General features: G+C 42.0%; 1 protein-coding gene across 1 annotated transcript in view; it reads right to left on the bottom strand.

Annotated features, from left to right (window-relative positions):
• COL6A6 (collagen type VI alpha 6 chain) overlaps positions 1-6,874 on the bottom strand; it is a 171,656-nt gene extending 164,782 nt beyond the window's left edge. The window contains exon 1 of the mRNA XM_082459201.1: positions 6,810-6,874. Within this exon, the coding sequence (XP_082315327.1) occupies positions 6,810-6,826 (17 nt within the window). The 5' untranslated portion in view covers positions 6,827-6,874. The remainder of the gene's footprint in view (positions 1-6,809) is intronic.
• Positions 6,875-13,989: the final 7,115 nt, after the last annotated feature.

The following is a 13,989-nucleotide window of genomic DNA, read 5'->3' as shown; positions in this document are numbered from 1 at the left end:
AGGAGCAATGATATATATATATTTTTTTCCTTTTTCTCTTTTTGTGAGTGTGTATGTGTATGCTTCTTTGTGTGATTTGTCTGTATAGCTTTGCTTTTACCATTTGTCCTAGGGTTCTGTCTGTCCATTTTTTTTTTCTTTCCTTTTTTTTGTATAGTTTTTTGCACTTGTTATCATTGGTGGATTTGTTTTTTGGTTTGGTTGCTCTCTTCTTTCTTCCTTTTTAAAATTACTTTTTAATTGTTTTATTAAAATAATTATTTTTATTTTTTATTTTAATAACTTTATTTTATTTTATTGTTTTCTTTCTTTCTTTTCATCTCCCTTTTCTTCTGAGCTGTGTGGCTGACAGGGTCTTGGTGCTCTGCCCAGGTGTGAGGCCTGTGCCTCTGAGGTGGGAGAGCCAAGTTGAGGACATTGGTCCACCAGAGACCTCCCAGCTCCATGTAATATCAAATGGCAAAAGCTCTCCCAGAGATCTCCATCTCAACACTAAGACCCAGCTCCACTCAACGACCAGCAAGCTACAGTGCTGGACACCCTATGCCAAACAACTAGCAAGACAGGAACACAAACCCACCCATTAGCAGAGAGGCTGCCTAAAATCATAATAAGATCACAGAGACCCCACAGAACACACCACCAGATGTGGTCCTGCCCAGTAGAAAGACAAGATCCAGCTTCATCCACCAGAACACAGGCACCAGTCCCCTCTACCAGGAAGCCTACACAACCCACTGATCCAACCCTAGCCACTGGGGGCAGACACCAAAAACAACAGGAACTACGAACATGCAGCCTGCGAAAAGGAGACCACAAACACAGTAAGTTAAGCAAAATGAGAAGACAGACAAACACATAGTTGATGAAGGAGCAAGGTAAACACCCCTGAGATCAAACAAATGACGAGGAAATAGGCAGTCTACCCGAAAAACAATTCAGAGTAATGATAGTAAAGATGATCCAAAATCTTGGAAAGAGAATGGAGAAAATAAAAGAAATGTTTAACAAGTACCTAGAAGAACTAAAGAGCAAACAAACAATGATGAACAACACAATAAATGAGAGTAAATATTCTCTAGAAGGAATCAACAGCAGAATAACTGAGGCAGAAGAATGGATAAGTGACCTGGAAGATAAAATAGTGGAAATAACTACTGCAGAGCAGAATAAAGAAAAAAGAATGAAAAGAGTTGAGGACAGTCTCAGAGACCTCTGGGACAACATTAAACACACCAAAATTCGAATTATAGGGGTCCCAGAAGAAGAAGAGAAAAACAAAGGGAATGAGAAAATATTTGAAGAGATTATAATTGAAAACTTCCCTAATATGGGAAAGGAAATAGTCAGTCAAGTCCAGGAAGCACAGAGAATTCCATACAGGATAAATGCAAGGAGAAACATGAAAAGACACATATTAATCAAACTATAAAATTAAATACAATGAAAAAATATTGAAAGCAGCAAGGAAAAAACAACAAATAATATACAAGGGACTCCCCATAAGGTTAACAGCTGATCTTTCAGCAGAAACTCTGCAAACCAGAAGGGAGTGGCAGGACATATTTAAAGTGATGAAAGGGAAAAACCTAAAACCAAGATTACTCTACCCAGCAAGGATCTCATTCAGATTCGACAGAGAAATTAAAACCTTTACAGATAAGCAAAAGCCAAGAGAATTCAGTGTCACCAAACCAGCTCTACAACAAATGCTAAAGGAAGTTCTCTAGGTGGGAAACACTGAGAAGAAAAAGACCTACAATAACAAACCCAAAACAATTAAGAAAATGGCAATAGAAGCATACATATTGATAATTACCTTAAATGTAAATGGATTAAAAGCTCCAACCAAAAGACACAGACTGGCTGAATGGATACAAAAACAGGACCCATATATATGCTGTCTACAAGAGACCCACTTCAGACCTAGCGACACATACAGACTGAAAATGAGGGGATGGAAAAAGATATGCCATGCAAACGGAAATCAAAAGAAACCTGGAGTAGCAATTCTCATATCAGACAAAATAGACTTTAAAATAAAGACTATTACAAGAGACAAAGAAGAACAGTATATAATGACCAAGGGATCAATCCAAGAAGAAGATATAACAATTGTAAATACTTATGCACCCAACATAGGAGCACCTCAATACATAAGGCAAATACTAACAGCCATAAAAGGGGAAATCAACAGTAACACAATCATAGCAGGGGACTTTAACACCCCACTTTCACCAATGGACAGATCATCCAAAATGAAAATTAATAAAGAAACACAAGCTTTAAATGATACATTAAAGAAGATGGACTTAATTGATATTTATAGGACATTCCAACCAAAAACAACAGAATACACTTTCTTCTCAAGTGCTCATGGAACATTCTCCAGGATAGATCATATCTTGGGTCACAAATCAAGCTTTGGTAAATTTAAGAAAATTGAAATTACATCAAGTATCTCTTCCGACCACAACACTATGAGACTAGATATCAATTACAGGAAAAAATTTGTAAAAAATACAAATACATGGAGGCTAAACAATACACTACTTAATAACCAAGAGATCACTGAAGAAATCAAAGAGGAAATAAAAAAATACCTAGAAACAAATGACAGTGAAAACACAATGACCCAAAACCTATGGGAAGCAGCAAAAGCAGTTCTAATAGGGAAGTTTATAGCAAAACAATCCTACCTCAAGAAACAAGAAACATCTCAAATAAACAACCTCACCTTACACCTAAAGCAATTAGGGAAAAAAGAACAAAAACCCCCAAAGTTAGCAGAACAAAAAACCCCCAAAGTTAGCAGAAGGAAAAAGAACAAAAAACCCCCAAAGTAAGCAGAAAATCCCCAAAGTTAGCAGAACAGATCAGAAATAAATGAGGAAAAGAAAAGAAGGAAACAATAGCAAAGATAAATAAAACTAAAAGCTGGTTCTTTGAGAAGATAAACAAAATTGATAAACCATTAGCCAGACTCATCAAGAAAAAAAGGAAGAAGACTCAAATCAATAGAATTAGAAATGAAAACAGAGAAGTAACAACTGACACTGCAGAAATACAAACGATCATGAGAGATTACTACAAGCAACTCTATGCCAATAAAATGGACAACCTGGAAGAAATGGACAAATTCTTAGAAATGAACAACCTTCTGAGACTGAACCAGGAAGAAATAGAAAATATGAACAGACCAATCACAAGCACTGAAATTGAAACTGTGATTAAAAATCTTCCGACAAACAAAAGCCCAGGACCAGATGGCTTCACAGGTGAATTCTATCAAACATTTAGAGAAGAGCTAACACATATCCTTCTCAAACTCTCCCAATATATAGCAGAGGGAGGAACACTCCCAAACTCATTCTATGAGGCCACCATCACCCTGATACCAAAACCAGTTAAAGATGTCACAAAGAAAGAAAACTACAGGCCAATATCACTGATGAACATAGATGCAAAAATCCTCAACAAAATACTAGCAAACAGAATTCAACAGCACATTAAAAGGATCATACACCATGATCAAGTGGTATTTATTCCAAGAATGCAAGGATTCTTCAATATATGCAAATCAATCAATGTGATACACCATATTAACAAACTGAAGGATAAATACTATATGATCATCTCAATAGATGCAGAAAAAACTTTTGACAAAATTCAACACCGATTTATGATAAAAACCCTGCAGAAAGTAGGCATAGAGGGAACTTACCTCAACATAATAAAGACCATATATGACAAACCCACAGCCAACATCGTTCTCAATGGTGAAAAACTGAAACCATTTCCAATAAGATCAGGAACAAGACAAGGTTGCCCACTCTCACGACTATTATTCAACATAGTTTTGGAAGTTGTAGCCACAGCAATCAGAGAAGAAAAAGAAATAAAGGAATCCGAATCAGAAAAGAAGAAGAAAAGCTGTCACTGTTTGCAGATGATATGATACTATACATAGAGAATCCTAAAGATGCTACCAGAAAACTACTAGAGCTAATCAATGAATATGGTAAAGTAGCAGGATACAAAATTAATGCACAGAAATCTCTTACATTCCTATACATTACTGATGAAAAATCAGAAAGAGAAATTAGGGAAACACTCCCATTTACTATTGCAAGAAAAGGAATAAAATACCTAGGAATAAACCTACCTAAGGAGACAAAAGACCTGTATGCCGAAAACTGTAAGACACTGATGAAAGAAATTAAAGAAGATACAAACAGATGGAGAGATATACCATGTTCTTGGATTGGAAGAATCAACATTGTGAAAATGACTCTATTACCCAAAGCAATCTACAAATTCAATGCAATCCCTATCAAACTACCAATGGCATTTTTCACAGAGCTAGAACAAAATATTCCACAATTTGTATGGAAACACAAAAGACTCCGAATAGCCAAAGCAATCTTGAGAAAGAAAAATGGAGCTGGAGGAATCAGGCTCCCTGACTTCACACTATACTACAGAGCTACAGTAATCAAGACAGTATGGTACTGGCACAGAAACAGAAATGTAGATCAGTGGAACAGGATAGAAAGCCCAGAGATAAACCCATGCACATATGTTCACCTTAGTTTTGATAAAGGAGGCAAGAATATACAATGGAGAAAAGACAGCCTCTTTAATAAGTGGTGCTGGGAAAACTGGACATCTACATGGAAAAGAATGAAATTAGAACACTGCCAAATACCATACACAAAAATAAACTCAAAATGGATTAAAGACCTATATGTAAGGCCAGACAGTATAAAACTCTCAGAGGAAAACATAGGCAGAACTCTCTATGACATAAATCACAACCAGGTCCTTTTTGACCCACCTCCTAGAGAAATGGAAATAAAAACAAAAATAAACAAATGGGACCTAATGAAAGTTAAAAGCTTTTGCACAGCTAAGGAAACCATAAACAAGATGAAAAGATAACCCTCAGAATGGGAGAAAATATTTGCAAATGAAGCAACTGACAAAGGATTAATCTCCAAAATTTACAAGCAGCTCATGCAGCTCAATATCAAAAAAATAAACAACCCAATCCAAAAATGGGCAGAAGACCTAAATAGACATTTCTCCAAACAAGATACACAGATAGCCAACAAACACATGAAAGGATGCTCAAATCACAACTACAATGAGGCATCACCTCACACCAGTCAGAATGGGCATCATCAAAAAATCTACAAACAATAAATGCTGGAGAGGGTGTGGAGAAAAGGGAACCCTCTTGCATTGCTAGTGGGGATGTAAACTGATACAGCCACTATGGAGAACAGTATGGAGGTTCCTCAAAAAACTAAAAATAGAACTACCATACGACCCAGCAATCCCACTACTGGGCATATACCCTGAGAAAACCATAATTTAAAAAGAGTCACGTACCAAAATGTTCATTGCAGCTCTATTTACAATAGCCAGGACATGGAAGCAACCTAAGTGTCCATCGACAGATGAATGGATAAAGAACATGTGGCACATATATACAATGGAATATTACTCAGCCATAAAAAGAAATGAAATTGAGTTATTTGTAGTGAGGTGGATGGACCTAGATACTGTCATACAGAGTGAAGTAAGTCAGAAAGAGAAAAACAAATATTGTATGCTGACACATATGTATGGAATCTAAAAAGAAAAAGGTTATGAAGAACCTAGGGGCAGGACAGGAATAAAGTCGCAGATATAGAGAATGGGCTTGAGGACACGGGGAGGGGGAAGGTAAGCTGGGATGAAGTGAGAGAGTGGCATAGACTAATATATACTACCAAACATAAAATAGATAGCTACTGGGAACACTTTATTTAGACAAGGCCATACTGGAAAGTTTTATATTAAAAATAGTACTCATCAAATAGATCCTTCTTTTAAAAAGCAGTGTGATTGCAGATTCTGTAACTGTAGAAATTCTTAACAAAAGACTTCTAATATCTTTCCTATCTTAAGTCTTATGATTTTCATAGACATCTCAGTTATTCCCAATCAACATCACCACCCTTTTTCCCTATGGAAAAATTTCCCCCAACTGGCAAAGATCATCTTTAAATATCTCCATAGAGTAGACTTCTAAAAAGAGAAATCTTTATCACTAAAGGACACAGAAGAGAAGAAATCACTTCCTAGTGCCAGTTTTTTTTTCCTCTTCCTACCAGCCTCCCCGGTTCATCGAAATTATTTGCACAGGTGACACTCAGCCAGGTAGCTGGGGTTCTACTCATTGCAGAATGTTACTGGGCATTCATAAAAGGGTGGATTTTTTCTGCCTTCTCCCCTCCCTTCAGCTAACAATAAAACTCCAACCATCTTTAATAAATTTGGGTGATTGCAGTAGCAAAAGTATAGGCTGGGTCTGGACCGGCCTGGCAGGGACTTCTCCTGACCCCGGCTGGTTAACCTCATTCATCCGCTCCCATGCCATCCTGGGTGCCTGCCACCCTCCAGGCCCTGTGCTGGGCGTGGGGACACGGTGCTGAGTGAGGCACCTCTCAGCCTTCGAAGCTCTCAGGAGTGCGGTGGGGGACACGGGGCCCGGAGCAGAGAGTGACCAGAGTGTACTCTGGGCTCGCCAAGAGGAGAATGCGGGGAACTTACAGAAAGACGCAGTGAGGTCAGCTAACCCTGCCCGCAGGAGGTGAAAAACAGAACGAGGCGGTTTTGAGCTTCTGACATCCCTTTTTCCCTTTACCGGGATCCTCACGCAGCCCCGTGCATCCGGCACGTCCTTCCCGGGCAGTCACTCACCACTTGCAAACCTGGTTCTGGCTCTGGCCGGCCCAGCCAACAGCGGCTCTAGCACTTACCTCGGGGAAAAGTCCATGCAACTCCCGGCCCCGCACTTCCCAAGCCCCCGGCGGGTCTCCTCGCAGCGCACGGATCAGAGCGCAGCGCACCGCTGGGAGCGCAGCGCCGAGAGCCGCCGACCGGGGAGACCGTGGGGCCAAAGGCGACCGTGGGAGGGACGTGAGGCGGCGAGGGCAGACTCTGGCCTCCTGGTGTCCTGCAGGCGGGCGGCAACTCCCAACCCTCCTCGCCGCTATATAAACGCTTCTCCCCGCCCCGCGCCGACCCTTCCCCGCCCCGTCGGCCCCCTCGCAGCGCGCGTCCCCCGGGAAGGGGGCGCAGCGGCAGGGAGGTGACGGAAGCGGGATAGTGGGTTCTTGGGGCTGTCACTGCCCTGCCAGCTTCTTCCCTATATGGAACCTGTGCCTACGGCTGCGGACTAGGGAGGAAACTGAGGGCGGGGAAATTGGGGCATTCGAGGTGCGTGCCTTCTCTGCGCCCAACAGACGGGCAGGGCGCGCGCTCTGAGTCGTAGCGAAGATCAAGCTGTGCTCCGACTGTTGGAACTGCAGTCTCTTGGCGGCTTTGCCTGTGTTCTAGGATCTTCGTGCAAGGGAGCTTGAGAGTCCTCGGTGGTGGGAACTGCTCCCTCTTGCCTGTGAACGCCCCAGGAACTGCACGCCTCAGGATGGAGGCCAAGCGCCATCGGGGTCCCCACTTGGAATTCAGGGTCCACAGGAGAGTATTCTTGACTCTATCGTCCACTGACCTTTTTTCGCTGACTGTCCATTCATTTGTCTGTCCGTGTACTTGTTTCACAAATATTTGAGCACCTAGTATGTGCTACTAATTAGGTGCTTGGGATGCAAGTCGGCCTCTCAGCTCGCAGTCTCATTGGGGAAACAAGTGGAAACAGGAACCAGGGTGGTAATTGCTAGATAGGGTAAGCGCGGCCATGAGAACACAGAAGAAGGGATCCTAATTCAACCTTGGAAGGCCAAAAGAAGCTTCCCTGCGGAAATTAAATTCAAACTAAAATCTAAAGAGTGAGATAGGCAGGAAAGTGGGGAAAAGAGGGTCCCAGACAAATGGAACAGCAGCTGCAAAGACTGGGAAGACAGAGGAAGCACTGTCCCTCTTCAAGGGAACTGAGTGTTTGTTTTTAAAAACTTGCTATTTACTGTCATCCTAAATAAAGGAAAAAAGTTTTAAATGCAAAGAAAGACAAACTTCTAACTGGCAGAATTGGGACTGAATGCAGGCAGTCTAGCCCAGGAGGGTGCTTTTACAGCATGGAGTGTCAACTTGGCAAGTTGACAAGTTCAAAACAGAGATGGTTCCCATAGAGTGGGGATTCCTCTGGAATCTGAGGCGTAACTTCAAGACTCAGTTAGACCATCACCAACTGTAATTTTGGCCAGGTCGTTAATTTTAGTTTCTGCCCCAGTGGAATGTAAATAATAAAGACACTTCTTATGCCCCCCATTGAGTGTTCATGTTCTGGTCCATAGGCTTGGTACAGCAGGTGGCTTCAGAATGGTGACTCTTCTCTGGGTCCCTTGGCTTTGGTACAAGGGAGAGTGCGATAACATTGGAAGCCCCCCCCCACCCCACCCCCATGCAAGTAAACTCTGGAACATCTCAAATTACTGCTTCTTTTACCTAAAATTACTAAGATTCAGTAATTCAACTTTTCATATTCTCATATAGCATTAATATTGTTTAAAATACTCTTCAAAACACAAGTATACTTTCCTCATCCCAGGATCATTATTGAAAGAGGCAGATGTGATTCCAGCTAGCAGGGTTTCTAGCTAGTTGCTAGCTCACCCAGAGCTAGTTGTAAAAGTGTACCACACATACAAACAGTACCCATTTTATTATAGCCCCGTAGGAAATACCAGTCTGATAGAATGGTTTCTGGGATTCATAAGCCTCTGACTTATGGCCCAGCCAGAACCAATGATCATGTCTGTTCGATAATGTGAAGACTTGATAGCATTGCCTTAACAAAAAGTCAAGTTCCCCCAACATATTGTTTTGGGGTATCTCAAAACACTATCTTACATCCTGGATCTTTTGATGCCCAAACAGTTTTCACAACTGGATCAAACTTTGACCAGCACCCAAAGAATAAAGCTTCCTTTCACTTAGACTAGAGCAAAAAGACAGAGAAAGAAGACAGGTCCTTGGATCTTGTAAATGCAAGTGGTTGCTGAAAATGACCCCAGTTTTTCCCATTGTGCAACCCTTGATTTCTGAACCAGAGAAATGATGGGCAAGTAGCCGGTGTTCTTTGCTGGATTTCCAGAGCTTTTTAAGTAACTTAGTGGAAGTGTGGGTAGCATATGTGCTTGAATGGGTTTTTGGAACCCATGACAACCTCATCAAACTGGTCAGGAATTTCATTAGAAGACATGGACAACACTTCACCTAACCCATAGACATGAGTGGTCTACCATGACAGTGCTGGGACCATGCGGCCCTTGTCCATTTATAGTTCAGTCTTTGGGAGAAGGTCAATGACTTTCCCCTTAGCCTGGGAAGATCCTTGTTGACTTCTCACATGTCTCCAGAACTCAGTCCAGCTAGACTTTCACAGCTTAAACCCTCAAGTACTAAAGTTGCCTTCTATTTGATCTTCCAAAGTCCAATCTTCTCCTTCACCACTCCACCCCACCCAATTCATCTTTCATTCTTCTGACAGAGGGATCTTTCTAAACCACACATCTGATCAATCACTGCTGACTTAATACCGTAAGGGGCTCCCCACTGCTTGCAGATCTGAAACCAAATTCAAGGCCCTTTATCTCTCTTCCTATTCTTCCTTCTGGCTTCCTCTCCTGTCCTCCTGCCCCACTCCCACCACTAACTATGAACTTCGGTGCCCTAGAAATGATCCCCATTGCTTGATCTCATGCTGCTTTCCTGTTTCCTTGCCATTGCCAAGGCTGTTTGCTCTGCATTTATTTCCCCATTCATTCAGCAAAATATGTATTGAATATTTACTATGGGTCTGGCACTGTGAAGGATTGGAATCAGTTTTGTAATGATAATCTGTATTTTTTCATCATACATTAAAATAATATACTTAATGCAGGCATCTTACTTGGTTTACTAAGATCTATTTATTTATGAAACATTTTTTGTTTTTGTTTTGGGTTTTTTGTTTGTTTGTTTGTTTTTTGGCTGCACTGTGTGGCTTGCGGGATCTTAGTTCCCTGACCAGGGATTGAACGTGGCCCCTTGGCAGTGAAAGCACAGAGGTCTAATCACTGGACCACCAGGGAATTCCCAAACATGTTTGAAATACCTACTATGTGGTAGATACTGTATTAGTCACCAGGATGCAATTAGCCATGGTCTCCAAACTTAGGACCTCAGAGCCTAGTATTGGAGATGAATAACTAAGCTAATTATTAGTGTGATAGGGGTTTGTATGCACTGGGCACTACAGGAGGAATCCTGGGAAGAAGGTGATACTTGGGATAAATATTGGACCTGGGGTTGAGTGAGGAAGATGAAGGGAGCAGCATGTATGAAAGCACAGAAGTCAGTGGTGGCTGGATAATGGAGGGGCCTGGTATGAAGTGAGAATGGAGAAGGAGGTGGGGCAGGTGATGGACTGGATATGGGTGAATGCATGAGGAGTCTAGGACAACTCTCAGGTTTCTGACTTGCAAATATATGGGGCCAACACCATTTACTGAGATAGTGAACACAGGAGGAGGAGGAGGCTTGAGTGAGGGGCGGGGAGAAAATAATTCTATTTTTGGTATTTTGAGTTTGAGATGCCTGAGAGCTGTACCAGTGGTGAGGCTCAACGGCCAGATGGATACATATAGGTCTGGAGCTTAGAAGTGAGGCCTCAACTGGAGACATGGATTTGGGTTCATCATAAAATCGGTAGTTGAAGCCACAGGAGTGTATGAGGTGATATATGAACAGTTCATTCATTCATCACTCATTGCAGAAAGATCCATTGAGTACCTATTATGCGGGAGGCCCTGTTCTACCTAAGGATACACCAGGGACCAAAGCAAAAAAGATTCCTGCTGTCCTGGTGTTTGAGAAAAGAAGATTGGGAGCACCTTATTGGATGGCAGGGGAAGATTACAATTTTAATAAAGTGAGAAGGTGACTTTGGGCCTTGAATGAAGATGAGAAATAAGTTCTGTGTGATATCTGAAGGAAGGGTGTTCCACACAGAAGGAACAGGCAATGCAAAGAACGTGAGGCAGGAGCATGGCTGGTGCATTGGAGCAAAGGGAAGGAACCAGTGTGGATGAAACAGGGTGAGTAAGAGGAGGAGAACGAGGATGATGTCAGAAAGGTAATGGGAGGGAGACAGTTAGTGGGGAACAATGGAGGGTTTTGAGCAGAGGAGTGACATAGTATAATTCCTGTTTATGAAGGGTGATAGACTGTAAGGGTACAGGGATTGAGAGCAGAGCCCTGGGAAATAACTGACATTGAAGGGATGAGCAGAAGCAAAGGTTGTTTGGGGCAGTGGGAATGTTGTTGTAGGGTCAAATTCAGGTGAGCTTAAGGATGTTAAGATCTTAAGACTCTTCAGGAAAAGGTGACTAGTTGTGGAAGAATGGCCAACAAGGCAAGAGGGGACCAGGGAGGAGCTGTCTCTCAAAGCCAGGAGAGGATAGCTGTGTAGGAAGAGACTTGTGGATGCCGCCGTGGGTCAGAGAGGTCAGGAAAGAGAAGGCTTAGGAGCATCTCTGGGATTTGGCAGTGCAGGGAGCCCTGTGACTGCTGCCGTAGCAACGTGGGTGGGGGTGGAGTCAGAACTCGGTGGTCCATAGAGTGAATGGGAGACAAGGTGTTGCAGGAGAGTGGAATCTTTCAAGAAGATGGCGGCAAAAGAAGAGCTAGGGCAGTAACTTCACCAGGCCTGGTACTGAGGGAATGTTCATCTTGTTGATGGTAGCATGGCTTTTCTCACCTGGAGACAAGTGGAGGAGAATTTTTGTGTTCATCAAAGGGACCAGGGATGGGATCACGTTACAGGCATTTTGGGTCTACACTTTTCAGAGTTTGCTACCTTTTTTTTTTTTTTTTAATCTTTCAAATGAAATTTAAGAATAAGGACACTAAATAGGCTTACAGCAAACAGTCAGGAAGTGGGTGAATTCTAAGGCAATCTCGAATTGTACCTCAGGGATTCTAAAGCCGTACAGTAAAACCCCAAGTAGGGTAGGCAAATTTGGGTCTATCATCATTGGTGGTTGGCTCTTGTCCCCCACCCATCCTGACTCTCGGACAAGTGCAGGCTCAGATTCTTTTGATGGGGATGAGAGGGAGGGAGAAGCCAGTTGGAAATGACTGTTTTGTGGTCACTGGGGAATTTTCCAGTTACATGGTCAGTTGAAAACCGTATCATTTTCACTGTCTTTACTTTTGTGCCCTCTGAGACGACCACATAGAATGCCTATAAACACTGGTTTTCATTAACTTCACCATAATGTAACCCTGAATTTTATGCAGTTGGTTTTCAGACCCCACTTACCATGTCATGGCAGGTATTTACTGGTATGATTACTTACTTAGGGTGTGTGTTGAACCAGACAAAGAGAGAGATTTTTTTTACAAGCCTGGAGGTTTTGAATCAGCTGTGAAGTCACACTAGAGGAAGACTTTTCTCCTCATTCAGTCTCAATGCTTAGAAGCTGGAACCATTAAGCCAGATTCTCTCATTGTTTGATTTCCTCCTCTGGTACAATTCTGTGAGATGTGATTTCCCTCTTATAGGCCATTAGGATAGAAAAAGGATTCAGCAGAAATTTTCTAAATCCTCTTCCCAAGACTGAATGGTATGTTATTCATCTTTACAGGAATAGAAAATAAAACCCATGATGGAGGAAAATTTCTCTCATCTTCCTGAAGAAAACCCAGTAGCTCCCTCTAATCAAGACAAACCATAATTCTCCAAGGATGGCAAGGGAGGAGCAGCTGGGCTTTGTGAATCTGACCACTCACCCCAACGTTTATCTTGTGGCAACTTTCCCTTATAGATGTAGCTGTCACCACCAAGTGCCTCACCTTAACCCTTTGGCCCAGGAGGAGGGCCAAATTAACTTCTGGATCACATTCAAGAAAGGTCAAGACAGCCCTTTGGGCTGTCTAAAGACTCAGGAGAAGTAAAAATAACATCAACAAGTAGTCAACCCCAGGTGGTAAGGATCCTTTACAGAGGGGGAGACAGACATGGAAAGGCAAGGCTTACTTGTGCGACTACAGATTGTTGAAGCCAAGACTGCAATTCAGGAAATGAATCAGGAAGTGAATTTGGGCACAATGTACAAACAACCAAGCAACCCGACATATGAGGTGTGGGAGTAGATTGTGTTTCTAAAGGTGGTTTCAGCCATACCTCTCACGTTTTTGTCTCTGCAACTCGAGTAGACACCATTGCACTGTCTCCTCTATGCAAGCGTGAATACTGTCCTGGTTTGCCCTCCTCCTTCCTCTCAAAAGCAGACCTCTGAGATAGGAATCATGTGCTCAGTGTTTGTTTGGGAGATGATGTTGGGAAACACTGCTAAGGGAGTGAGATGGGAAAGAGAAGGCCAAGTTTTGGCATACATTTTGAGTCTTTCAGTGTAAAGTATATAGCAATTCTATGTTTCTAGCAGTTTTTAATACCTTAATAATAGACTGGAATGAGATCCAGAAGGCAATTAGTAAATGGAGAACTTCAATGAACTTTGTTAGAGGAGCAACAGCAATTGACATTACTGCAACTGGTAATTTTTCTGTAAGAAAGAGTGAATAAATAAATAAACATCTCAGTTTAAAATTTCTTTTTAGCAAAGCTCTTTTAAGGAATAATCTGCATTTCACCCCAAAGTCTCACAAAATGCACTCCTTCTTGTATATTATTTCCATCCCAAGATCTCTTGTGTTAGATTTTGTTGTTATTAAACTTTGGATATGGTGTTCTTCTCCCACTCTTTTCCCCCAGATTTTGAAGAAGTTTAGATGTATTGTGATTAGTCACCCATTCTCTGGGTGCAGAATTACACATATTCATAGACACACACAAGTACACACACACACGCACATGTACACACACACTCCCTATAGAGATTCAGTTTTCAGAGGCTGCAGTTTCTCGGGACAAAACCAAAATTTCTCTCTTCAGTAGTTGCAGGAATGACGGGTGAAAAATAGTTATTGCCCCATATA

This window comes from Balaenoptera physalus, assembly GCF_965194825.1.
Source record: "Balaenoptera physalus genome assembly, chromosome: 4".
Lineage (NCBI taxonomy): Eukaryota > Metazoa > Chordata > Mammalia > Artiodactyla > Balaenopteridae > Balaenoptera > Balaenoptera physalus.
Note: the sequence above shows the minus strand (reverse complement) of the source record. Positions and strands in the feature narration are given on the sequence as shown.